Source organism: Phalangium opilio, unplaced genomic scaffold (assembly GCF_054372755.1).
Source record: "Phalangium opilio isolate 3A_F unplaced genomic scaffold, DU_Popi_V2 ptg000209l_1, whole genome shotgun sequence".
Taxonomy (NCBI): Eukaryota; Metazoa; Arthropoda; class Arachnida; order Opiliones; family Phalangiidae; genus Phalangium; species Phalangium opilio.
In genome coordinates this window covers 1,552,099-1,576,848 of record NW_028324217.1, presented here as the reverse complement: position 1 = coordinate 1,576,848, position 24,750 = coordinate 1,552,099, and the positions used below count along the sequence as shown (strand labels likewise).

The 24,750-nt window shown below is 38.2% G+C and overlaps 2 protein-coding genes and 1 long non-coding RNA gene across 4 annotated transcripts; 1 reads left to right on the top strand and 2 right to left on the bottom strand.

Annotated features, from left to right (window-relative positions):
• The first annotated feature begins 208 nt into the window (after positions 1-208).
• Positions 209-18,820, top strand: LOC149618242 (uncharacterized). Of its 2 annotated transcripts, XM_089855398.1 has the most exons (8): positions 209-1,309; positions 1,817-1,907; positions 1,973-2,137; positions 2,462-2,588; positions 5,374-5,606; positions 5,675-5,937; positions 17,833-18,089; positions 18,429-18,820. In XM_089855398.1, the coding sequence occupies exons 2-8, from the start codon at positions 1,893-1,895 to the stop codon at positions 18,554-18,556; spliced, it is 1,188 nt and encodes a 395-aa protein (XP_089711524.1). In that variant the 5' UTR covers positions 209-1,309; positions 1,817-1,892; the 3' UTR covers positions 18,557-18,820. The 2 variants fall into 2 exon arrangements, with proteins under 2 accessions (XP_089711524.1, XP_089711523.1); XM_089855397.1 differs by having other exon boundaries at positions 209-1,907.
• Positions 12,666-16,561, bottom strand: LOC149618243 (uncharacterized). Its single transcript, XR_016375465.1, has 3 exons — positions 15,786-16,561; positions 14,064-14,716; positions 12,666-12,813 (listed from the first exon to the last, which is right to left on the bottom strand). It is a non-coding gene; the product is annotated as an uncharacterized LOC149618243 (long non-coding RNA).
• On the bottom strand, positions 18,692-24,687 carry LOC149618241 (urocanate hydratase-like). Its single transcript, XM_089855383.1, has 21 exons — positions 23,733-24,687; positions 22,107-22,237; positions 21,889-22,042; positions 21,628-21,818; positions 21,493-21,559; positions 21,282-21,425; positions 21,125-21,213; positions 21,007-21,069; positions 20,824-20,932; positions 20,668-20,738; positions 20,471-20,568; positions 20,333-20,408; positions 20,235-20,267; positions 20,081-20,169; positions 19,934-20,004; positions 19,781-19,879; positions 19,616-19,715; positions 19,469-19,550; positions 19,178-19,226; positions 19,058-19,108; positions 18,692-18,994 (listed from the first exon to the last, which is right to left on the bottom strand). Exons 1-21 carry the CDS (start codon positions 23,859-23,861, stop codon positions 18,791-18,793), a joined length of 2,100 nt encoding a protein of 699 aa, XP_089711509.1. The 5' UTR covers positions 23,862-24,687; the 3' UTR covers positions 18,692-18,790.
• Between the last annotated feature and the right edge of the window lie 63 nt (positions 24,688-24,750).

Here is a 24,750-nt window from a genome sequence, read left to right as displayed (position 1 = left end):
TAAATATTAATTATACACTATAAGTATTTATTTCACGATTTGTTAAAATAATAAAATAACCAGTCTTGTTTGTTTATAAATTAGATAAGATCTCTCATTTTCGTGCATTTATCGATTGAAAAGATGTTCAAAACACAAGAAATAATTTTATTTCTACGTGCAGTAGGCTAGGCTATCGTTTTGAGCAGAAGCTTATAACATACGCCGAAGTTTACATCTCTGCCAGATCGGCGTTGGCCATGCATTTTTCAATCACCGCGACCGCAGCGCTCTTATGCGGAATTTTCGATTCTTGTCTACCGAAAAAAATAAATATGAACACAGAAGTTAATAAGATATGTTCCAATTGACTCGCTTAATTCCGTCGTTCTCCTTCTCGAACTAGTTATCTCGAGAACTGTAAGTCTCTCAGTAGCATTACGAACTTGTATGGGTAGTGTCATGCTCTTAGTAATTCCCACGTAATGCACTCCTGTTTTGAGTTATTAGCATTCTGGTAGTTGAGACAGGTAATTAGTTTTTGCTTTTTTCGTGGATATGAAATTGCGTTTCAAGTGAATATGAAATGTAGTAAAATAGTTTTGGCCTGATTATACCACTAGGTGTTTGGGACTTGAATGGTTCACATTCCCTTTTTTAACTAAGACAGATTAAACGTTGTTAAATTGCCCCTGGGAGTTGTCCGGCTGCTACACAATTTTTAATAATTGCATTTTCTTATATGACGCTATACCAATCAATAATTGCGCTTGTTAAAACCAAACCAACCTGTATATTGTTCCATTTTCGTCAACCTTACGGTGTCGCATTCCGTAATGATCAAAAGCTTTTTTGTTCAGTTCAAAATGAATCCGAAAGGACTACTTTTACGTTTATTATCGCGTATCAATACACCACCCTGTTACAGCTATTCGAATTGAATTTTCCTTCGACAAAAGTGTACAAATCTTTAGGACCCTTTGAAATTAATTATTGTTTCTTTGTGACTCGAAAAGTATAACGTCAACGAACGGACATTTCGCGTTTATAGTTGCAACTAATCGTTTAGCGCAATTACGTAAGATTTATATAAAGAAAAATAATGCCCGCTTTGGAAAATTACACATTTACCGTCGCCATTTTGAACGTAAGTCTACGGTATCTAATTATTTTGCAAGTCGAATTATGTAACGTCAAGAAGGACGTACATTTTGACGTGTTTACAGAACAGTTTTTTCCGAGCTGAAAAGCAATGGGATGGTACCCTTATTGGCGTATCTGGAATTCATTTTGAAATTTTGAAAACATTAGCGCTTTTTCTGGGATTCAAGTAATTTAGAGGGACTACTAAGAAGGCACTGGCAGTCTTGGGTGGGTGCGGGTAAAATGATTTGATTAATACGTCAGAGACACGTGACCCATGACAGGCACAAAGTGCACGGTTCAATGAAAAATAATTGGTTTTATTTCATAAACTCGCAATCTCGCTTAAAACGATGACTGTAGTCTGCTACTACGAACTTTGACGTCATAATCACACAGTCCTGTCTCTTACCTCGGTTTAGGCGGCCATTTTGGAAGTCGTTAGTTGCTCAGGGCATGACGTCACGTCACCGTAGCTCCTCCCCTCGCAGTACCACTCTATAGGTGTCAAGTCCCACTCCATTCGGAGTCTTTTGCATCTCGCGTCACTTGGTGCAGCTGTGACGTATATTTCAAATAATGTTGACCCATTCGCAGAAGCTGCCTTCTTTAACAATCCCTTTAAAGTGGTTTAATTAATTTCCATGATATCGAATCAAGATTGTTTGCCACGAATAATTTAAATATTACTTAGATATCGTCTTGAATTGGCTAAAGATGGTCAATATGGTTTCATAACCAAGAACGGTACTTGGAATGGAGTCATTGGAATGGTTCAGAGAGAGGTAAGGGGCGTCAAGTGCGCAGCTGAGTGTAGTTCTGAACCACAGTTGATTCACATTTTCAATAGGAAGCCAATTTCTCGGCTACTAGTTTTTTCGTAACTTCAGCTCGCGCCAAAGCAGTTCGAGTCTCTATTGTAACCAATCAAGATAATTTATTATATATTACGAAAAATTCGGGGAAACTTCATTCGAAAAGTGGACTGTTTATGATTCACCCTTTCGATACAGAGGTAGTCTTCGACTGTACAAGGGTTTTCTTGCAAAAAGGGTTGGGGGTAATTATAGGATCGAAGTATTGTACATGAGTGGGATACGTGGATGGTTAGTTCCATGGGAAATCAATCCCTTGTGGGGGCTCAATCAAAATCTAAGGGCTGGTCATAGAAGAAGTTACATTTTCGATTCACTCAGAATTCAGTTGATTTCCCATAGAACTAACCATCCACGCATCCCATTCATGTACAATACTTCGGTCCTATAATTACCAAGCTCCCTTATGTATAAGATAAACTTTACTTAAGTTAAATGTTAATTGTTTGATTCCTAACTTTAAGGTTTGGATCTGTTGTTTCATTGCGATACTAATACTTCCGCTTTGTCAACAAATTCATAAAAGAAAGCATAAAAATTTTCATAAATTATTTTCATTTTGGAACGTAGTCTTAATCATTATGAGTTACAGTACGTTAATCCCTTACAAAAAACTTCTTAAGAGTTCTAAAGGAATTTCTTTGGAACCCTACGGAGCCCTTGGAATCATTTTCTAAAGAAACTATTTCCAAAGACTTCCTTGGAATTTCCTAAAGAATTCTTGAGATAAATTTCCAAAGAATGTCTTGGGATTATTTTCCAAAGAAATTTTTTAGGAATTCTAAAGTTAAATTCCAAAGAATGTCTTGGGATTATTTTCCAAAGAAATTCTTTAGGAATTCTAAAGATAAATTTCCAAAGAATGTCTTGGGTTTATTTTCCAAAGAAATTCTTTAGGAATTCAAAAGATAAATTTCCAAAGAATGTCTTGGGTTTATTTTCCAAAGAAATCCTTTAGGAATTCTAAAGATAAATTTCCAAAGAATGTGTAAGGTTTATTTTCTAAAGAAATTCTTTAGGAATTCTAGAGATAAATTTCCAAAGAATGTCTTGGGATTATTTTCTAAAGAAATCTTTAGGAATTCTAGAGATATATTTCTTAAGAATGTCTTGGGATTATTTTCTAAAGAAATTCTTTAGAAATTCTAAAGATAAATCTCCAAAGAATGTATAAGGTTTATTTTCTAAAGAAATTCCTAAGGAATTCTAGAGATAAATTTCCTAAGAATGTCTTGGGATTATTTTTCCAAAGAAATTCTTAAGGAATTTTAGAGATAAATTTCCTAAGAATGTCTAGGGATTATTTTCTAAAGGAATTCTTTAGGAACTCTAGAGCTAAATTTCCAAAGAAGATCTAGGGTTTATTTTCCAAAGAAATTCGTTTGGAATTCAAGAGATATATTTCCAAAGAAGGTCTAGGGTTTATTTTCCAACGAAATTAGTTAAAAATTTTAGAGATGAATTTCAAAGGGCCAGATATATTGCAATTATGCTTTACGTATAATTATCTCAAAATATTTTTACCCAAATTGTTTAGCTAAAGTTTTCCTTAACTTAATGGTTAAAAAATTTAAAAACTAGAGGTGTGCGGTTAACCGTTTCAACCGAATAATTCGATTCGGTATTCGATAAGCCCATTTTCACTATTCGATTCGGTATTCGATAAGCCCATTTTCACTATTCGATTCGAATATCGAATACCGAACTGACTATTCGGTTAAAGTTCGACTACCATAAATTTAGGTCCTTGGCTCTAGAGAGACCCACCTTATTTAAAAAAATTTCATCCCAATTTTATTTGTCTCCCATCAAAAACTACCAGCAAGTGCATAGGAAAATTTTAAGAAATACTTGACCACCAATGAGGAGGGGTATATTGAAATTTAGGAGCTTCTAATGTTCTTCTCCTTACTTTGTATTAACTATTGGCGAATATTAGGGTTACTACCCGATTAACCGCGAATAGTTGGCCTAGTATTCGCGAATATTAGGGTTAAATATTCGCGGTTACTAGGCTTAACTATTCGCGATTAATCGGGAAGGAAAAAAAATACCAAGGCCCAACTATTCGGTGTTCGATTTGGAATAAACTATTCGATTCGGTATTTGATAAGGAAAATTTTTTGGTATTCGATAACCGGTTCGATACCCAAAAAGTGGTATTTGCACCTCCCTATTAAAAACGTTTAACGAAGGCTTGTTCCGTAGCTAAGGCTCAGCATGCGCTGAAATGAAATGTTATATTTACATATTTTTTTCTTTTTTTTTTTTGCCTTTAATAATCCGTGAGGTGTTTATTTAAAGGATAAAATAGATTAAAAGTAAAGTAAGAGTAATTAAAATCGTTGTTTAGATTTACATGGAATCTAAGCTGGCAGTCGGAATTGTTGCTTAATTCTCTTATGGCATGTTTTATCTAATTTCGAGCGTAATTAGAGTCCAAAATAAATTTTTTTTTAGAAATATTGTAGAGATAATTAGGTTAAACGCGTTTCTGGTACTCAAAAAACTCTCAATGAATATACATCATTAAATTTAACAACAACGTCTGTATCTACTGCTTGGCCATTAAAGCCTCCAAAACCCACTTAGTACCCTATACAATTGCACAAGGTTTAAACTTTCCGCCGTTTACGGATGTTTAGAAGTCTGACTTTATAAGCAATTTCACACTGCATGCGAGAATTTCTCTCGCTGTAAGGGGTGTAATTCACCATATAAGAACTGCATTCCCAGTATTGGGATATGGTTCTGCATGTGAGAGCTATCCTCGTTTCTAGGGACTAAATTAATTTACCCCATAACCTTCTCTATTTGTTCCCCAAGAAAATTCCATAGATATTTACAAAGACATTTCCAAGTAAATTCCGAAGATATTTCTCAAGAAAATTCCAAAGATATTTCCCAAGAAAATTCCAAAGATATTTCCCAAGAAAATTCCAAAGATATTTCCCAAGAAAATTCCAAAGATATTTCCCAAGGAAATTCCTAAGACATTTCCCAAAGAAATTCCAAAGACATTTCCCAAGGAAATTCCAAAGACATTTCCCAAGGAAATTCCAAAGAGGTTTCCCAAGAAAATTCCAAAGATATTTCCCATGAAAATTGCAAAGATATTTCCCAAGAAAATTCAAAAGATATTTCTCAAGAAAATTCCAAAGATATTTCCCAAGTAATTTCCAAAGAAAAAGAGGCCAATATTCCCCAATTCCCAAAAGAACGCCTTAAGGATTTCCAAAGCAATTTCCCAAGGAATTTTCTTAAGAGTTCTTTAGAAGATTTCTGTAAGGGATTACTAAACTGGGTGTTTCTGATAAACCTGTCATTAATGATAAGGTGTGCGTTCTTTGGTCGCGAAATTACGTGATTATTGCAGCTAGAAATTACATAGAGAAACAACGCAACTTCAATGGAATTGCATTTGCCACAATCGTCATTGTGTCCGGATGCGTCTTAAAACTATACGGCTCGCAATTAGCGTCATCCGTTAGTGAAAAACAATTAAACGAACCCATAGATACGGTATCCCAATTGGCCCACGCCGTACAATATCAGAATTTCTCTGTCGGCATTTTAAACGGACATAAACCAGTTCAAGGTTTCTTGAAAGTGAGATATACTAACTAAATTCACGGTGTTGTAAGGACCGAAGTAAATCTTGGGTTTTTTCCGTGCAGCATTCTTTTAAAGAAGAGTTAAAAATCTTATCGCGAAATTTGGAATCGAATCCGAAAGGTCAAATGGCGTTCAAAGACGCGTACGATGCCATAATAAATACCGATTATGCTCTGATTATCTTCAGCAAAGATTTTCTTCATATGATGCAAAATCACGGTTATAGTTTTAAGGATGTTCATCTACCCAAGGAAGCCCTGGTTGGCATGAATAGAGTCATGGCGTTTTCAAAGTCGTTTCCTTTCAAACGCTTGTTTAATAATGGGTAAGTTCGCAATTGTGCAGAGTGTTCCTTAAACAGGCTTCATACATACCTGGAAAACTCAGGGAAATATCTGAGGTTTGAGTATGTTTTATATGAAGGGGTTGCTTCAACTATTAAAAACCACTCCCGTTGTTATTACTCCATGGGGAAAAAAATCCCAACTAAATTAGCTCAAAGAGGGTTCAAAATCGTGTATAATGGCGGAGTTGTATATGTATCTGCTGTGTAGTGGTTATCTCATCTGCTTCACACACGGAAGGGCCCGGGTTCGAGACCACGTGGGTGCGGAAAGATTCTTTTATGCTAGTTAGTTTAAATTCACAGCTAAATTAGCTCAAAGAGGGTTCAAAGTCGTGTATCATGGCTCAGTTGGTAGAGCCGTTGAACGCAGGGTTTTTTTTTTTTTTTTAATTTAGTTTTTAGTTCGAATAGGATTTAGTCAAACGTTGGATGGGGGAAAATAGGACTTTCCTCCCTAACTCCGGGTTTCGCTTGCAATGCTTCTAGTAGTAACAGAGTTACGAGCCTGCAAAGTATAGTCTAATGCAATTCCTATGGAGGGATTTGATTGTTTACGTTTTGCTTAATTACTCGGCCCCTGTTTGTCGTAGCCCTACGTTTTTAGTATGGTTAGATGGGGGACAAATTGCACTATAACATATCCAAAGGACATCCCCGTATCTCTTGTAGAAACAGAGTTACAAGCCTGCAAAGTATAGTCTAAAGCTATTCTAATGGTGTGGTTTGTTTGAGTACGTTTTCCTTAATTACTCATCCCTGTTTTCTCGGTCACCAGTAACAACATATCTGAAGTGTAGTGGTTAACACATCCACCTCACACCCGGAAGGTCACAAGTTCGAAGCCGCGAAGTTTTTTTTTCTTTTTTTTTTGCTTGGGATATCTAAAGACCTTTATAATTATCCGAACATTTGTGTCAAGGTGACATTATTTACATTCCCGTATCTCTGGTAGAACCAGAGTTACGAGCTTCCAAAATTGGGTCAAACGCTTTTCCTATGGAGGGGTTGTTTGTTTACGTTTTGCTTAATTACTTGGCCCATGTTTGTCGTAGCCCTACGTTTTTAGTATGGTTAGATGGGGGACAAATTGGACAATAACATACCCAAAGGACATCCCCGTATCTCCAGTAGAAGCAGAGTTACGAGCTTCCAAAATTGGGTCAAACGCTTTTCCTATGGAGGGGTTGTTTGTTTACGTTTTGCTTAATTACTTGGCCCATGTTTGTCGTAGCCCAAAGTTTTTAGTATGGTTAGATGGGGGACAAATTGGACTATAACATATCCTAAGGACATCCCCTTATCTCTAGTAGACACAGAGTTATGGGCCTGCAAAGTATAGTCTAATGCATTTTCAATGGACGGGGTTTGTTTGTTCAGGTATTGCTTAATTACTTGGCCCTGTTTTTTCAACCGAAACTAATAACATATCTGTAGTGTAGCGGTTATCACATCCGCCTCACTCCCGGAAGGCCACAGGTTCGAAACCGCGAAGTTCTTTTTTTTTTTTTTGCTTGGAACATGTAAAGACCTTTATAATTATCCGAACATTTGTGTCAAGGTCACATTATTTACATCCCCGTATCTCTGGTAGAACCAGAGTTACGAGCCTCCAGAATTTAGTCTAATGTATTTCCTATGGAGGGGTTTGTTTACTTACGATTAGCTTAATTACTCGACCACTGTTTGTCTTAGAGCTAAGCTTTTAGTATGGTTGGATGGGGGACAAATTGGACTATAACATACTCAAAGGACATCCCCCCTATGTCTAGTAGAACCAAAGTTACGAGCCTCTAAAATTGGGTGTGACGCTATTTCTATGGCAAGTTTTTGAATATTTCGCTTAATTTCTCGGCCCCTGTTTGACGCAACCCCAAACCTTTGGTATAGTAAGATGGGGACAATTTGGACGATAACATACTCAAAGGACATCCCCGTATCTCTACTAGAACCAGAGTTACGAGCCTCCAAAATTGGGTCAAATGCTTTTCCTATGGAGGGGTTGTTTGTTTATGTTTTGCTTAATTACTTGGCCCCTGTTTGTCGTAGCCCAAAGTTTTTAGTATGGTTAGATGGGGGACAAATTGCACTATAACTTACTCAAAGGACATCCCCGTATCTCTAGTAGAACCAGAGTTACGAGCTTCCAAAATTGGGTCAAACGCTTTTCCTATGGAGGGGTTGTTTGTTTACGTTTTGCTTAATTACTTGGCCCATGTTTGTCGTAGCCCTACGTTTTTAGTATGGTTAGATGGGGGTCAAATTGCACTATAACTTACTCAAAGGACATCCCCGTATCTCTACTAGAACCAGAGTTACGAGCTTCCAAAATTGGGTCAAACGCTTTTCCTATGGAGGGGTTGTTTGTTTACGTTTTGCTTAATTACTTGGCCCATGTTTGTCGTAGCCCAAAGTTTTTAGTATGGTTAGATGGGGGACAAATTGGACTATAACATATCCTAAGGACATCCCCTTATCTCTAGTAGACACAGAGTTATGGGCCTGCAAAGTATAGTCTAATGCATTTTCAATGGACGGGGTTTGTTTGTTCACGTATTGCTTAATTACTTGACCCTGTTTTTTCAATCGAAACTAATAACATATCTGTAGTGTAGCGGTTATCACATCCGCCTCACTCCCGGAAGGCCACAGGTTCGATACCGCGAAGTTTTTTTTTTTTTTTTGCTTGGATCATGTAAAGACCTTTATAATTATCCGAACATTTGTGTCAAGGTCACATTATTTACATCCCCGTATCTCTGGTAGAACCAGAGTTACGAGCCTCCAGAATTTAGTCTAATGTATTTCCTATGGAGGGGTTTGTTTACTTACGATTAGCTTAATTACTCGACCACTGTTTGGCTTAGAACTAAGCTTTTAGTATGGTTAGATGGGGGACAAATTGGTCTATAACATACTCAAAGGACATCCCCGTATCTCCAGTAGAAAAAGAGTTACGAGGCTGCAAAGTTTATTTTCAAAAATCAAAAGTAACCTCCTAACAATAAGTGAGACAAAAAATAAGTTGACGACGATATTGAGGTAGCCTCAAGTTTAAAGTATCCTTGTATGGGGAGCAAAGAGTACTATAACATATCCAAAGGAGATCCCCGTATCTCTAATAGAACGAGAGTTATGAGCCTACAAAGTTCAGTGTTAAAATCATAAGTAACATAATAACATTAAGTGAGACGATACCATACGTTGACGAACATTTTTCTTAATATCTCGGCCCCTGTTTGTCGTAGCCCTATGTTCTTAGTATGGTTGGATGGGGGACAAATTGGACTATAACATACTCAAAGGACATCCCCCCTATGTCTAGTAGAACCAAAGTTACGAGCCTCTAAAGTTGGGTGTGACGCTATTTCTATGGCAAGTTTTTGAATATTTCGCTTAATTTCTCGGCCCCTGTTTGTCGTAGCCCAAAGTTTTTAGTATGGTTAGATGGGGGACAAATTGCACTATAACTTACTCAAAGGACATCCCCGTATCTCCAGTAGAAGCAGAGTTACGAGCCTGCAAAGTATAGTCTAACTCATTTCCTACGGAGGGGTTTGTTTCTTTACGTTTTGCTGAAGTACTCGGCCCCTGTTTGTCGTAGCCCAAAGTTTTTAGTATGGTTAGATGGGGGACAAATTGGACTATAACTTACTCAAAGGACATCCCCGTATCTCTACTAGAACCAGAGTTACGAGCTTCCAAAATTGGGTCAAACGCTTTTCCTATGGAGGGGTTGTTTGTTTACGTTTTGCTTAATTACTTGGCCCCTGTTTGTCGTAGCCCAAAGTTTTTAGTATGGTTAGATGGGGGACAAATTGCACTATAACTTACTCAAAGGACATCCCCGTATCTCTACTAGAACCAGAGTTACGAGCCTCCAAAATTGGGTCAAACGTTTTTCCTATGGAGGGGTTGTTTGTTTACGTTTTGCTTAATTACTTGGCCCATGTTTGTCGTAGCCCTACGTTTTTAGTATGGTTAGATGGGGGACAAATTGGACAATAACATACCCAAAGGACATCCCCGTATCTCCAGTAGAAGCAGAGTTACGAGCTTCCAAAATTGGGTCAAACGCTTTTCCTATGGAGGGGTTGTTTGTTTACGTTTTGCTTAATTACTTGGCCCATGTTTGTCGTAGCCCAAAGTTTTTAGTATGGTTAGATGGGGGACAAATTGGACTATAATATATCCTAAGGACATCCCCTTATCTCTAGTAGACACAGAGTTATGGGCCTGCAAAGTATAGTCTAATGCATTTTCAATGGACGGGGTTTGTTTGTTCACGTATTGCTTAATTACTTGGCCTGTTTTTTCAATCGAAACTAATAACATATCTGTAGTGTAGCGGTTATCACATCCGCCTCACTCCCGGAAGGCCACAGGTTCGAAACCGCGAAGTTTTTTTTTTTTTTTTTTTGCTTGGAACATGTAAAGACCTTTATAATTATCCGAACATTTGTGTCAAGGTCACATTATTTACATCCCCGTATCTCTGGTAGAACCAGAGTTACGAGCCTCCAGAATTTAGTCTAATGTATTTCCTATGGAGGGGTTTGTTTACTTACGACTAGCTTAATTACTCGACCACTGTTTGTCTTAGAGCTAAGCTTTTAGTATGGTTGGATGGGGGACAAATTTGACTATAACATACTCAAAGGACATCCCCCCTATGTCTAGTAGAACCAAAGTTACGAGCCTCTAAAGTTGGGTGTGACGCTATTTCTATGGCAAGTTTTTGAATATTTCGCTTAATTTCTCGGCCCCTGTTTGACGCAACCCCAAACCTTTGGTATAGTAAGATGGGGGACAATTTGGACGATAACATACTCAAAGGACATCCCCGTATCTCTACTAGAACCAGAGTTACGAGCCTCCAAAATTGGGTCAAATGCTTTTCCTATGGAGGGGTTGTTTGTTTACGTTTTGCTTAATTACTTGGCCCCTGTTTGTCGTAGCCCAAAGTTTTTAGTATGGTTAGATGGGGGACAAATTGCACTATAACTTACTCAAAGGACATCCCCGTATCTCTAGTAGAACCAGAGTTACGAGCTTCCAAAATTGGGTCAAACGCTTTTCCTATGGAGGGGTTGTTTGTTTACGTTTTGCTTAATTACTTGGCCCATGTTTGTCGTAGCCCTACGTTTTTAGTATGGTTAGATGGGTGTCAAATTGCACTATAACTTACTCAAAGGACATCCCCGTATCTCTACTAGAACCAGAGTTACGAGCTTCCAAATTTGGGTCAAACGCTTTTCCTATGGAGGGGTTGTTTGTTTACGTTTTGCTTAATTACTTGGCCCATGTTTGTCGTAGCCCTACGTTTTTAGTATGGTTAGATGGGGGACAAATTGGACAATAACATACCCAAAGGACATCCCCGTATCTCCAGTAGAAGCAGAGTTACGAGCTTCCAAAATTGGGTCAAACGCTTTTCCTATGGAGGGGTTGTTTGTTTACGTTTTGCTTAATTACTTGGCCCATGTTTGTCGTAGCCCAAAGTTTTTAGTATGGTTAGATGGGGGACAAATTGGACTATAACATATCCTAAGGACATCCCCTTATCTCTAGTAGACACAGAGTTATGGGCCTGCAAAGTATAGTCTAATGCATTTTCAATGGACGGGGTTTGTTTGTTCACGTATTGCTTAATTACTTGACCCTGTTTTTTCAATCGAAACTAATAACATATCTGTAGTGTAGCGGTTATCACATCCGCCTCACTCCCGGAAGGCCACAGGTTCGAAACCGCGAAGTTTTTTTTTTTTTTTTGCTTGGAACATGTAAAGACCTTTATAATTATCCGAACATTTGTGTCAAGGTCACATTATTTACATCCCCGTACCTCTGGTAGAACCAGAGTTACGAGCCTCCAGAATTTAGTCTAATGTATTTCCTATGGAGGGGTTTGTTTACTTACGATTAGCTTAATTACTCGACCACTGTTTGTCTTAGAGCTAAGCTTTTAGTATGGTTAGATGGGGGACAAATTGGTCTATAACATACTCAAAGGACATCCCCGTATCTCCAGTAGAAAAAGAGTTACGAGGCTGCAAAGTTTATTTTTAAAAATCAAAAGTAACCTCCTAACAATAAGTGAGACAAAAAATAAGTTGACGACGATATTGAGGTAGCCTCAAGTTTAAAGTATCCTTGTATGGGGAGCAAAGAGTACTATAACATATCCAAAGGAGATCCCCGTATCTCTAATAGAACGAGAGTTATGAGCCTACAAAGTTCAGTGTTAAAATCATAAGTAACATAATAACATTAAGTGAGACGATACCATACGTTGACGAACATTTTTCTTAATATCTTGGCCCCTGTTTGTCGTAGCCCTATGTTCTTAGTATGGTTGGATGGGGGACAAATTGGACTATAACATACTCAAAGGACACCCCCCCTATGTCTAGTAGAACCAAAGTTACGAGCCTCTAAAGTTGGGTGTGACGCTATTTCTATGGCAAGTTTTTGAATATTTCGCTTAATTTCTCGGCCCCTGTTTGACGCAACCCCAAACCTTTGGTATAGTAAGATGGGGGACAATTTGGACGATAACATACTCAAAGGACATCCCCGTATCTCTACTAGAACCAGAGTTACGAGCCTCCAAAATTGGGTCAAATGCTTTTCCTATGGAGGGGTTGTTTGTTTACGTTTTGCTTAATTACTTGGCCCCTGTTTGTCGTAGCCCTACGTTTTTAGTATGGTTAGATGGGGGACAAATTGGACAATAACATACCCAAAGGACATCCCCGTATCTCCAGTAGAAGCAGAGTTACGAGCCTGCAAAGTATAGTCTAACTCATTTCCTATGGAGGGGTTTGTTTCTTTACGTTTTGCTGAAGTACTCGGCCCCTGTTTGTCGTAGCCCAAAGTTTTTAGTATGGTTAGATGGGGGACAAATTGGACTATAACATATCCTAAGGACATCCCCTTATCTCTAGTAGACACAGAGTTATGGGCCTGCAAAGTATAGTCTAATGCATTTTCAATGGACGGGGTTTGTTTGTTCACGTATTGCTTAATTACTTGGCCCTGTTTTTTCAATCGAAACTAATAACATATCTGTAGTGTAGCGGTTATCACATCCGCCTCACTCCCGGAAGGCCACAGGTTCGAAACCGCGAAGTTTTTTTTTTTTTTGCTTGGAACATGTAAAGACCTTTATAATTATCCGAACATTTGTGTCAAGGTCACATTATTTACATCCCCGTATCTCTGGTAGAACCAGAGTTACGAGCCTCCAGAATTTAGTCTAATGTATTTCCTATGGAGGGGTTTGTTTACTTACGATTAGCTTAATTACTCGACCACTGTTTGTCTTAGAGCTAAGCTTTTAGTATGGTTTGATGGGGGACAAATTGGTCTATAACATACTCAAAGGACATCCCCGTATCTCCAGTAGAAAAAGAGTTACGAGGCTGCAAAGTTTATTTTTAAAAATCAAAAGTAACCTCCTAACAATAAGTGAGACAAAAAATAAGTTGACGACGATATTGAGGTAGCCTCAAGTTTAAAGTATGGGGAGCAAAGAGTACTATAACATATCCAAAGGAGATCCCCGTATCTCTAATAGAACGAGAGTTATGAGCCTACAAAGTTCAGTGTTAAAATCATAAGTAACATAATAACATTAAGTGAGACGATACCATACGTTGACGAATATTTTTCTTAATATCTCGGCCCCTGTTTGTCGTAGCCCTATGTTCTTAGTATGGTTGGATGGGGGACAAATTGGACTATAACATACTCAAAGGACATCCCCCCTATGTCTAGTAGAACCAAAGTTACGAGCCTCTAAAGTTGGGTGTGACGCTATTTCTATGGCAAGTTTTTGAATATTTCGCTTAATTTCTCGGCCCCTGTTTGACGCAACCCCAAACCTTTGGTATAGTAAGATGGGGGACAATTTGGACGATAACATACTCAAAGGACTTCCCCGTATCTCTACTAGAACCAGAGTTACGAGCCTCCAAAATTGGGTCAAATGCTTTTCCTATGGAGGGGTTGTTTGTTTACGTTTTGCTTAATTACTTGGCCCCTGTTTGTCGTAGCCCAAAGTTTTTAGTATGGTTAGATGGGGGACAAATTGCACTATAACTTACTCAAAGGACATCCCCGTATCTCTACTAGAACCAGAGTTACGAGCCTCCAAAATTGGGTCAAATGCTTTTCCTATGGAGGGGTTGTTTGTTTACGTTTTGCTTAATTACTTGGCCCCTGTTTGTCGTAGCCCAAAGTTTTTAGTATGGTTAGATGGGGGACAAATTGCACTATAGCTTACTCAAAGGACATCCCCGTATCTCTACTAGAACCAGAGTTACGAGCTTCCAAAATTGGGTCAAACGCTTTTCCTATGGAGGGGTTGTTTGTTTACGTTTTGCTTAATTACTTGGCCCCTGTTTGTCGTAGCCCAAAGTTTTTAGTATGGTTAGATGGGGGACAAATTGCACTATAGCGTACTCAAAGGACATCCCCGTATCTCTACTAGAACCAGAGTTACGAGCTTCCAAAATTGGGTCAAACGCTTTTCCTATGGAGGGGTTGTTTGTTTACGTTTTGCTTGATTACTTGGCCCATGTTTGTCGTAGCCCTACGTTTTTAGTATGGTTAGATGGGGGACAAATTGGACAATAACATACCCAAAGGACATCCCCGTATCTCCAGTAGAAGCAGAGTTACGAGCCTGCAAAGTATAGTCTAACTCATTTCCTATGGAGGGGTTTGTTTCTTTACGTTTTGCTGAAGTACTCGGCCCCTGTTTGTCGTAGCCCAAAGTTTTTAGTATGGTTAGATGGGGGACAAATTGGACTATAACATATCCTAAGGACATCCCCTTATCTCTAGTAGACACAGAGTTATGGGCCTGCAAAGTATAGTCTAATGCATTTTCAATGGACGGGGTTTGTTTGTTCACGCATTGCTTAATTACTTGGCCCTGTTTTTTCAATCTAAACTAATAACATATCTGTAGTGTAGCGGTTATCACATCCGCCTCACTCCCGGAAGGCCACAGGTTCGAAACCGCGAAGTTTTTTTTTTTTTGCTTGGAACATGTAAAGACCTTTATAATTATCCGAACATTTGTGTCAAGGTCACATTATTTACATCCCCGTATCTCTGGTAGTTACGAGCCTCCAGAATTTAGTCTAATGTATTTCCTATGGAGGGTCTTGTTTACTTACGATTAGCTTAATTACTCGACCACTGTTTGTCTTAGAGCTAAGCTTTTAGTATGGTTAGATGGGGGACAAATTGGTCTATAACATACTCAAAGGACATCCCCGTATCTCCAGTAGAAAAAGAGTTACGAGGCTGCAAAGTTTATTTTTAAAAATCAAAAGTAACCTCCTAACAATAAGTGAGACAAAAAATAAGTTGACGACGATATTGAGGTAGCCTCAAGTTTAAAGTATCCTTGTATGGGGAGCAAAGAGTACTATAACATATCCAAAGGAGATCCCCGTATCTCTAATAGAACGAGAGTTATGAGTCTACAAAGTTCAGTGTTAAAATCATAAGTAACATAATAACATTAAGTGAGACGATACCATACGTTGACGAACATTTTTCTTAATATCTCGGCCCCTGTTTGTCGTAGCCCTATGTTCTTAGTATGGTTGGATGGGGGACAAATTGGACTATAACATACTCAAAGGACATCCCCCTATGTCTAGTAGAACCAAAGTTACGAGCCTCTAAAGTTGGGTGTGACGCTATTTCTATGGCAAGTTTTTGAATATTTCGCTTAATTTCTCGGCCCCTGTTTGACGCAACCCCAAACCTTTGGTATAGTAAGATGGGGGACAATTTGGACGATAACATACTCAAAGGACATCCCCGTATCTCTACTAGAACCAGAGTTACGAGCCTCCAAAATTGGGTCAAATGCTTTTCCTATGGAGGGGTTGTTTGTTTACGTTTTGCTTAATTACTTGGCCCCTGTTTGTCGTAGCCCAAAGTTTTTAGTATGGTTAGATGGGGGACAAATTGCACTATAACTTACTCAAAGGACATCCCCGTATCTCTACTAGAACCAGAGTTACGAGCTTCCAAAATTGGGTCAAACGCTTTTCCTATGGAGGGGTTGTTTGTTTACGTTTTGCTTAATTACTTGGCCCCTGTTTGTCGTAGCCCAAAGTTTTTAGTATGGTTAGATGGGGGACAAATTGCACTATAGCTTACTCAAAGAACATCGCCGTATCTCTACTAGAACCAGAGTTACGAGCCTCCAAAATTGGGTCAAACGCTTTTCCTATGGAGGGGTTGTTTGTTTACGTTTTGCTTGATTACTTGGCCCATGTTTGTCGTAGCCCTACGTTTTTAGTATGGTTAGATGGGGGACAAATTGGACAATAACATACCCAAAGGACATCCCCGTATCTCCAGTAGAAACAGAGTTACGAGGATGCAAAGTATAGTCTAACTCATTTCCTATGGAGGGGTTTGTTTCTTTACGTTTTGCTGAAGTACTCGGCCCCTGTTTGTCGTAGCCCAAAGTTTTTAGTATGGTTAGATGGGGGACAAATTGGACTATAACATATCCTAAGGACATCCCCTTATCTCTAGTAGACACAGAGTTATGGGCCTGCAAAGTATAGTCTAATGCAATTCCTATGGAGGGATTTGATTGTTTACGATTTGCTTAATTACTCGGCCCCTGTTTGTGGTAGCCCTAGGTTTTTAGTATGGTTAGATGGGGGACAAATTGCACTATAACATATCCAAAGGACATCCCCGTATCTCTAGTAGAAAGAGAGTTACAAGCCTGCAAAGTATAGTCTAAAGCTATTCTAATGGTGGGGTTCGTTTGAGTACGTTTTCCTTAATTACTCAATCCTGTTTTCTCGGTCTTCAGTAACTACATATCTGTAGTGTAGTGGTTAACACATCCACCTCACACCTGGAAGGTCACAGGTTCGAAGCCGCGAAGTTTTTTCTTTTTTTTTTTTTGCTTGGGATATCTAAAGACCCTTATAATTATCCGAACATTTGTGTCAAGGTGACATTATTTACATTACCGTATCTCTGGTAGAAGCAGAGTTACTAGCCTCCAGAATTTAGTGTAATGCTATTCCGATGGACCGGGTTGTTTGTTTACGTTTTGCTTAATATCTCGGCCCCTGTTTGTCGCAGTTCTAAGTTTTTAGTATGATTAGATTGGGGACAAATTGCACTATAACATATCCAAAGGACATCCCCGTATCTCTAGTAGAAACAGAGTTACGAGCCGTCGAAGTTTAGTGTGGAAAAATCATATGTAACATTCTACCTATAAGTGAGACGCTACCCCAAATTGAGCATTTTTATAGTTAGTTTTTTATTCAAATAAGATTAAGTCAAACGATTCCAATTTGGTTATGTATCTGCTGTGTAGTGGTTATCTCATCCGCCTTATACCCGGAAGGTTCCGGGTTCGAGACCAAGTGGGTGCGGAAAGATTATTGTATGCTCGTTAGTTTAAATTCACAACTAAATTAGCTCAAAGAGGGTTCAACATCGTGTATCATGCCGCAGTTGGTAGAACCATTGAATGCCAGATTTCCAGTGCTTAGAAGATCAAGCTTCGAAGATGGTCAGTACCCGAAGTGGTCAGCGCCCGGTGAAGTCGTGTCTAATGAGGTTCGTGCTCAGATACCGCAGGTAATTTTTTAAGGGTTAGTTTTTATTTCAAATAAGAATTAGTCAAATGATTACCACTTGTGTATGTATCTGCGGTGCTGATCTGCTTCAGAGCACATTGAAATTTGGAAATGTCACGGATATGTATAGAAACAAACTGGAAAACCGGTTTTCCATAAGTTGTATGAACCCTGTATAATTACCCTCCCTTTTTGGAAGACCCTGTTTAACAGAGCATACTTTTTCAAATAGTTTGAGGAGAATTTTGACTCAAGGATTTATGCGAAAATGGGAAGCGAAAAACCAATTTGAATATGAACGCGATGTAGCTTTTGGCGTAATACATCAACAACATCTGTACATCAATTGGATGGATTTGGAGAATATTTTTAAAATAATGCTTTTACTATATTCATTCGCGGTTTGCGTACTTTTCGCCGAGATAGCATTTTATTATTTCAAATATCCCGCTGTTACGACGACACCTTCACCACCCGTCTTAGTCAAACGTAAGCCAGTTTTTATTCAAGAGACGATTCCATTAAATAGTTGCAGAGAAATAAAACACCCACCACAGGGGCGGGAGTCCGTATCCCCTCTTAGGTAAGGTTTTTCTCTCTGGCGCCAAGCAAGAGGCAACCCAGACGGAGGGAGCCCGGGTGTTCACTACACGCGAGGGGGGAGACTTCATTCCCCCTCTCGCGCTCACTGTCTCTAGCGCGTGCGTTTTGGTTGGCGCGAGAGAGATAACTCGAGAAGGTGATCTCCCCGTCACTGTAGTGTTTGCTTCTCTTGTGGATTTAATGGAATTGTCTATGAAGGGAGTTTTAATGATAATGTACTTTCAGGTAGGAACGCAAAATCCCTGATGCGTAGAAATATATTATTACGAAGGAAATTCAAAATTGGCAATTGTGAAAGAAACCTAACGTTGAATTGGCGACATAATGTTCATGATTTGAGGCAACTGTCCTAATGAGACCTATCCCAATACTACAAAAGGTCAAGTTAGGTCAACTTATATATTTATTTTTCCACTGGACAATTTTTCCCAATTTCTAAAATAACATAATTCCTGAAATGTATAAATTTTTGTCTAAAAAAGGTCAACTTAGGTCAACTTATATTTTTATTTTTCCACTTTACAATTTTTGCTCAATTTCTAAAATTAATTAATTTTAAGAAACGTGTTTTAATGTTTATTTAATTATTAAACCATGTCGTCTTGTTCTGGTACTGGTGATGGATTGTATCTGACTGATATGCGTCTTTGCAAGCTGACAAGTGCCCCTTGTAAAATAGCGTCACCGGCGATGGGGTTAGGCAAGGTTACTTGTAAACGTGGGTCATCCGCCATGGCCCGTTCTATAGCTTCACGGGCACTCTCGTTGCCTGACCAGGCTCTTCGGGCCACCTGTAAACCAATTACAATTACAATTACATGGTCTTAACAACAATATTTCAAATCAGTACTTACTCCATTGTTAACGTCCCAGCTTAGCAATGACTTTGCTTTATCGGCGGATTCCTGTGTACGTGGATTAACGATACAAGTTAATTAGCATGTTAAGTTTCTTTTAAGTTAAGCGGAACTTACTTGGGTACCGTCGAGAATGAGTCCAAATCCACCGTTAATTACTTCACCCCTTTATTAATGATGTATTTAATCATTTGTTACTTAGTTACGTTAGGAATATATAGAGCTACTTGGAATAATTGTGTAACCACCATTTTATTAAACGTACCTAGGTGCAAATTTTGTGGGAAGTTCTCAATCCCGTTATACCCATAAATCCCGAATTCATATAAATTACCAAGGGAGATATGGATGGTTACACAACGATTCCTAGTATTTGTATGCATTCTTTGTTAAGTATACTAATGTTACCATCCTACTCCGCCGCCATTATGAATTGAGACCCACGTGGCACCACGGAAGGCGTCTCCGATACAGTTCTGAATGGACATGTCTAAAACAATTCATTCTTAAGTACTTAAATGTTAATTAAGAATATTTAAAATTAATTAAACTTACCAGCGGTGTATGAAGACCCGTCGTATACGTTTGAGGTTTCACGGTAAGGGCTATCCGTACCACTGACGTCATGATGGTCTCTACTGACCAATATGGGTCCCTAGAAATACGTAGGAACGTTTAAAATATCGCTAATAGGAATGTTCAAGTACTTAATTGTCTTACGTTTGTGTATTTGTTGGCCACTGCTTCGTTTAAGGCCGTTGCGATTCTAACTCGGGCATTTTGGTCAGCGTATAAGATTCGAGCTTGAGATCCAACAACCTATTTTAAATTAATTGAAATTAAGTCTTAATGATTAATTTTTTTAATATTTACCAAATCATTTTTGCCGGCGTCTCTCAACCAGCGGATATTATCTTCGTATTGCTGCTTAACCGTTTCAGAAACTGCATGTTTAAAATTGCCACTATTACCAGAGATTTGCAAATGCAATTGCTAGCAATTTGTCAAACCAAGCCTTACCACCTTCTTCCACCATTTTCTTCAAAATATCCCCGGCAATTTTGTCAGTAATTGCCAAATCAGTATCGTTACCGGATAGACAAACCCATCTAATTAATTATTAACATTAAATTACTAATTACTACAAATTTTGAAATTAATTAACCGTGTATACCTAAATGGTCCAAAACCAGCTGAGAAAATATCTCTGTAATAGTACAAATATTTATTAGACGTAGTTACGACTTGTAATTACTCAAATGTAATTTGTACCCAATTATATCTTGAATGTAAGAAGGATATCTAAAACATAAGCCCATCCCGGAACTGGCCGAGGATACGTAAGCTCCTGTTAGAAGTTATTGAAGTTATATTACTTCAATGCTATTATTACTCGAGTTGTTCAATTACCGGCTCGCTGAGCTTCTAATAAAAAGGCATTTCCGTAATCAAAAAAGTACATTCCAGCATCGGCTAAGTCACCAATAGCGTCAGCGTGACGTCGAAGACTATGATATTTACTTGTTAATATTTCCCCCCACAAGGGATGCATGTACACTTTGGCACACGTTATCACGAACATTGTAATTACGTTCATCTAAAGTTACCTTTCTTGAACCATTTCTTTGAAGTCTTCATGCGAGTTTTTCATAACTTCTAATGATTTTTCGAACGAAAGCTAATTTAATTTTTAATTAAAGAATTCATGAATAAATTAATTCATTCATTTTGTTGATTTTATGAAAGATTGATTGGTAATTTACTTGAACGGGGTAATAACCACCGTTAAAGGGGTTATGACACGATGTCTGATCCGATCCAAGTTCGACAAGAAGTTCTTTAGTACGTTTGTAATCCTCCGCCAAGCGTTCCCTAGTGAATTTTACAATTAGATGAGCAATAATCAAAAGGTTTATTTTTTTTTTTTTTTTGTTAAGGCAACTTACCATAGTTCCACGATATTTCCATGGTACGCTATGCTGGTACTTTCTTTATTGGCTCTCGCTTCTCTAATGGGACAATTTTTTTTATGGGATCCCTTTTTGGAACAGAACCTAAACTTACCTTATTCTGGCCACTACTTGGTCAAGATCACTAATTACTTCCTTGACCCATCCTTGTTTGACACGTTTTTCGATAACACTTTCGTTGACCTGTTAGCAAAAATCAATAGATAAATGCCAGTAATATTAAATTATAAGTCTATTTTGATAAGTAATACCTCGGCAATTACTCCGATGCAACCGCTAATGACAGCCGCCTTAGCTTGGGCACCACTCATACCACCCAATCCTGATGAGACAAAAACCTTACCGGAGAGATCGTTGCTTCCCAAATGCTTTCTTCCGGCGTTTATCAAGGTTATCTATTAACATAAAATCAATTAACGATAATTAAAATGAAATTTTGAAAAAGGGTAATTAAATTTATACCGTTGTTCCATGGACAATTCCTTGAGGACCAATGTAGGCGTAACTTCCAGCCGTCATCTGACCATACCTACCAATTAAATTGAATTAAATTAGGTTAATTCTGATTAAGTACTTGAATTAAACGCGCTTGCTTACATCGTAACCCCCATGGCAAACATTCTATCATAATCTAATCTTGTTGAGTAATTAGGGATGACCATTCCATTGGTAATGACCATCCGTGGTGAGGTCGGTGAAGAAGGGAACAATCCCAATGGGTGACCAGAGTACATGACCAATGTCTGTTCTTCGGTTAGTTTCGATAAGTATTCCATCACCAACCAAAACTATAATAAATAACATAACGATTGATAACTTGTACTTAATTAATATTAATTTGATTTTAAATAATTTTACTTGAGCCCAATTTGAGAAGACTTGACCATTACCGCCGTAGGTGACCAATTCATGGGGAAATTGCGCCACTTTGGGGTCAAGGTTATTCATAATCATAAGCATGATAGCCGCGGCTGCTTGGCATTTTGCCGGGTACTGGTCAATAGGGTACGCCCTAAATGGTTATATTATATTAATGCTTAATTTAAATCGCAATAATTAGTTTTTTTAATTATTACTTCATTTCGAAAAAAGGGCGAAATCGGTACATATAAATATGTCCGTACTTCATTAATTCTTCGGCGAATTCCGGCGCTAATTGGTGGTGTAATTCAGTGGGAAAATATCGTAATGCGTTCCATAACGCCCTCTGAAAATTAATTAAGTTGATTTATAATTAATTAAACTGTAATCAGGGATGGATTTAATTTTCGAAGTAGGAATGGAGAACGGAATAATGTCTGGGCGCGCGTCAAAGTCCCGGACCCCCTTCCACGGGACGGGGGGGGGTATGAAAGAAGAGGCGGGTCATAGCGACAGAGGTAAAAAGGAATTATTACGTATTTTTCACCGTCCCCGTCAGCAACGTCATCAAAACGTACTTTAAGTGAGCCAATAAGATAATTTAAACTTTACGTTACGTGTTGGGTGTTGGATGGAGGGGCTCTATACTGGGTGGTCTATGAGTTGGAATAACTGAAGTAAATACTAACCGTTCTCCATTCCTACTCCTAAAATTAAATCTATCCCTGTTAAAGTGTAATATTATGCTCGGTTTTTTTAAATGTTTATAAAATAAATATATTGAGCCAACTTTTATTCAAAATATAAGCCTTTTAATACTGAATAACTTTAATATTCTGTATGTAGGCCTATACAGTACGTGATTATTATCTATATGAAGTCAAATTTGACTTGATCCGTTCAGTTTTTAATTTTGATTTTGGCAACTATAATTTATTTATTAGAGAACGAACGGCATTGGGACGTTAATTTACCAAGGCCTCCCAGTGGAGACCCAGTTAAAATGATTAAATTACTTATCTTGTAAATGCTAGTTGTAAGGGAGTAGAGGGTGTTAAGATGGTTGGTTAGTTGCGTAAGACAAATATCTGATAATGAAAAATAATTCCAAGGACGGAATGTTTTCTCTCTCTCCGTCTCTCTGAATCCCCAAATCTTTCTTATTTTTCGATAAAATTGAAATTTATTTCTAAGGGTATTTAGTTTCAAATATAATATGTAGTTTATCACTAATTTTTATCGTCGTTTGGCTCGTTTAGCTTAAGGCCTAATAATTTTGCATTGATGGATCTATTTGGTAATTGCATAATTACTTCAGCTCTGATTGATGTAACCCCAATTATTTAGTATCAATGGAAAGAGGAGAAATAGGGCTATAACATACTCAAAGGACATCCCCGTATCTCTTATAGAACCAGAATTAAAAGGTGTTATGTAAATAAGCCCATATTGTTCCTATGCAAAGGACGTTTATGAACATTTTGCTTAATTACTCGGTCCCTGATTGTTGCAACCCCAAGTTTTAGGTACCGTTTGAAAGAGGAGAAATGGGGCTGTGAAATACTCAAAGGACACCCCCGTATCTCTTATAGAACCAGAGTTAAAATAAGTCGTGTGAATAAGCCCATGTTAACACTATGCAAAGGACGTTTATGAACATTTTGCTTAATTACTCTGTCCCTAATTGTTTTTACCCCATGTATTATGTACCATTGGAAAGAGATGAAATAGGGTTATAACATATTCAAAGGACGTCCCCGTATCTCTAATATAACCAAAGTTAAAACACTTTTAAGTTTAACTACCAATTGACTTTATGAGGTTGATGGGTGGTGACTTACTCGTTCCTCGGCTGGTGACAATGGGTTTATCCTGGAAGGCGCGTGCGGTACAGAGTCATCCCGTTGTTTATTAAGCAAGGGCATCGGCTTAATGGGTAAACCCTTAGTTAAATCGGCTAAACTCGACATTATTAAATTTACCGCGGTCGGTTTTAATAGAGACGACGTCCTCTTTCAGGATAGATTGGAACGAACAGCCTCGAAAACCCCGGGAACTACAAGTTTTAATTCGTTTTTTATTTAATCGGGATATCTATCTAGTCTTATCGAGGAGGTTGGCATTTCTTCTGTCCCCCATCAAGATGTCTTTGAGAAATCATTCGTTAGAGTACTTGTAGGAATAGGCATACAAGCCGCTTAAACACTATAGAAAGTATTAAGGTAAAGTCCATCTGCAAGCTACATTTTTACAAAGCTATGATTTTAAAGTACATATGCAAGCTACGTTTTTTCGACAAATCTGTATTTTATTTAAACGTCGAATTACTTATATTTCGATTCCTGTAAATTTAGTGCCTTGTGAAACATAAAAATTTTATTCAAATTTGAAATAAAACTTTTTATTTCCGAAACCTGCCGTTATGGCGCTGCTATCTGCTACGCGTTACTTAAACACCACTTTGACATTACCTAGGGCGCCACAGCGGGCTACTGAGAACTGTACTTATTAAGATGGGCAGGGGAAAAAACCGCGTGGGGTTGCGCTTTTGCTAGTAGGGGTAACAAAGAGCAGTTTCCAGTCTTTCCCCTTGAGGCGCTTCGAGCGCGGGGCATCGGGCATGCGCACAACAGAATGTCGAAGTGGTGTATTAATTTCCCAATCGCCGTTCAGGCTTTTTACTCCACTATGATTGTTTAAAAGCGTCTGCTACAGTCGATCCGTCACTTAATTCAGTTGTAATTAAGTAATTAACAGTAATTTGGTCATTTTTCAAACCAAATACGCTAAATAATTTAGCACACTACTTATATTAAGGTTAAATACGCTACGTAATATCATGTTTCTAAATCGACAAAG

Coding starts and splice junctions, on each gene's coding strand:
- LOC149618242 (XM_089855398.1), top strand. Junction 2,589..5,373: donor CTTAATCATTATGAGTTACA/GTACGTTAATCC, acceptor TGATTATTGCAG/CTAGAAATTACATAGAGAAA. Junction 5,938..17,832: donor AAACGCTTGTTTAATAATGG/GTAAGTTCGCAA, acceptor TTTTTCAAATAG/TTTGAGGAGAATTTTGACTC.
- LOC149618241 (XM_089855383.1), bottom strand. CDS start 23,861: ATGTCGAGTTTAGCCGATTTAACTAAGGGTTTACCCATTAAGCCGATG. Junction 21,426..21,492: donor GAATTGTCCATGGAACAACG/GTATAAATTTAA, acceptor TTATGTTAATAG/ATAACCTTGATAAACGCCGG. Junction 19,716..19,780: donor TGGCCAACAAATACACAAAC/GTAAGACAATTA, acceptor ACGTATTTCTAG/GGACCCATATTGGTCAGTAG.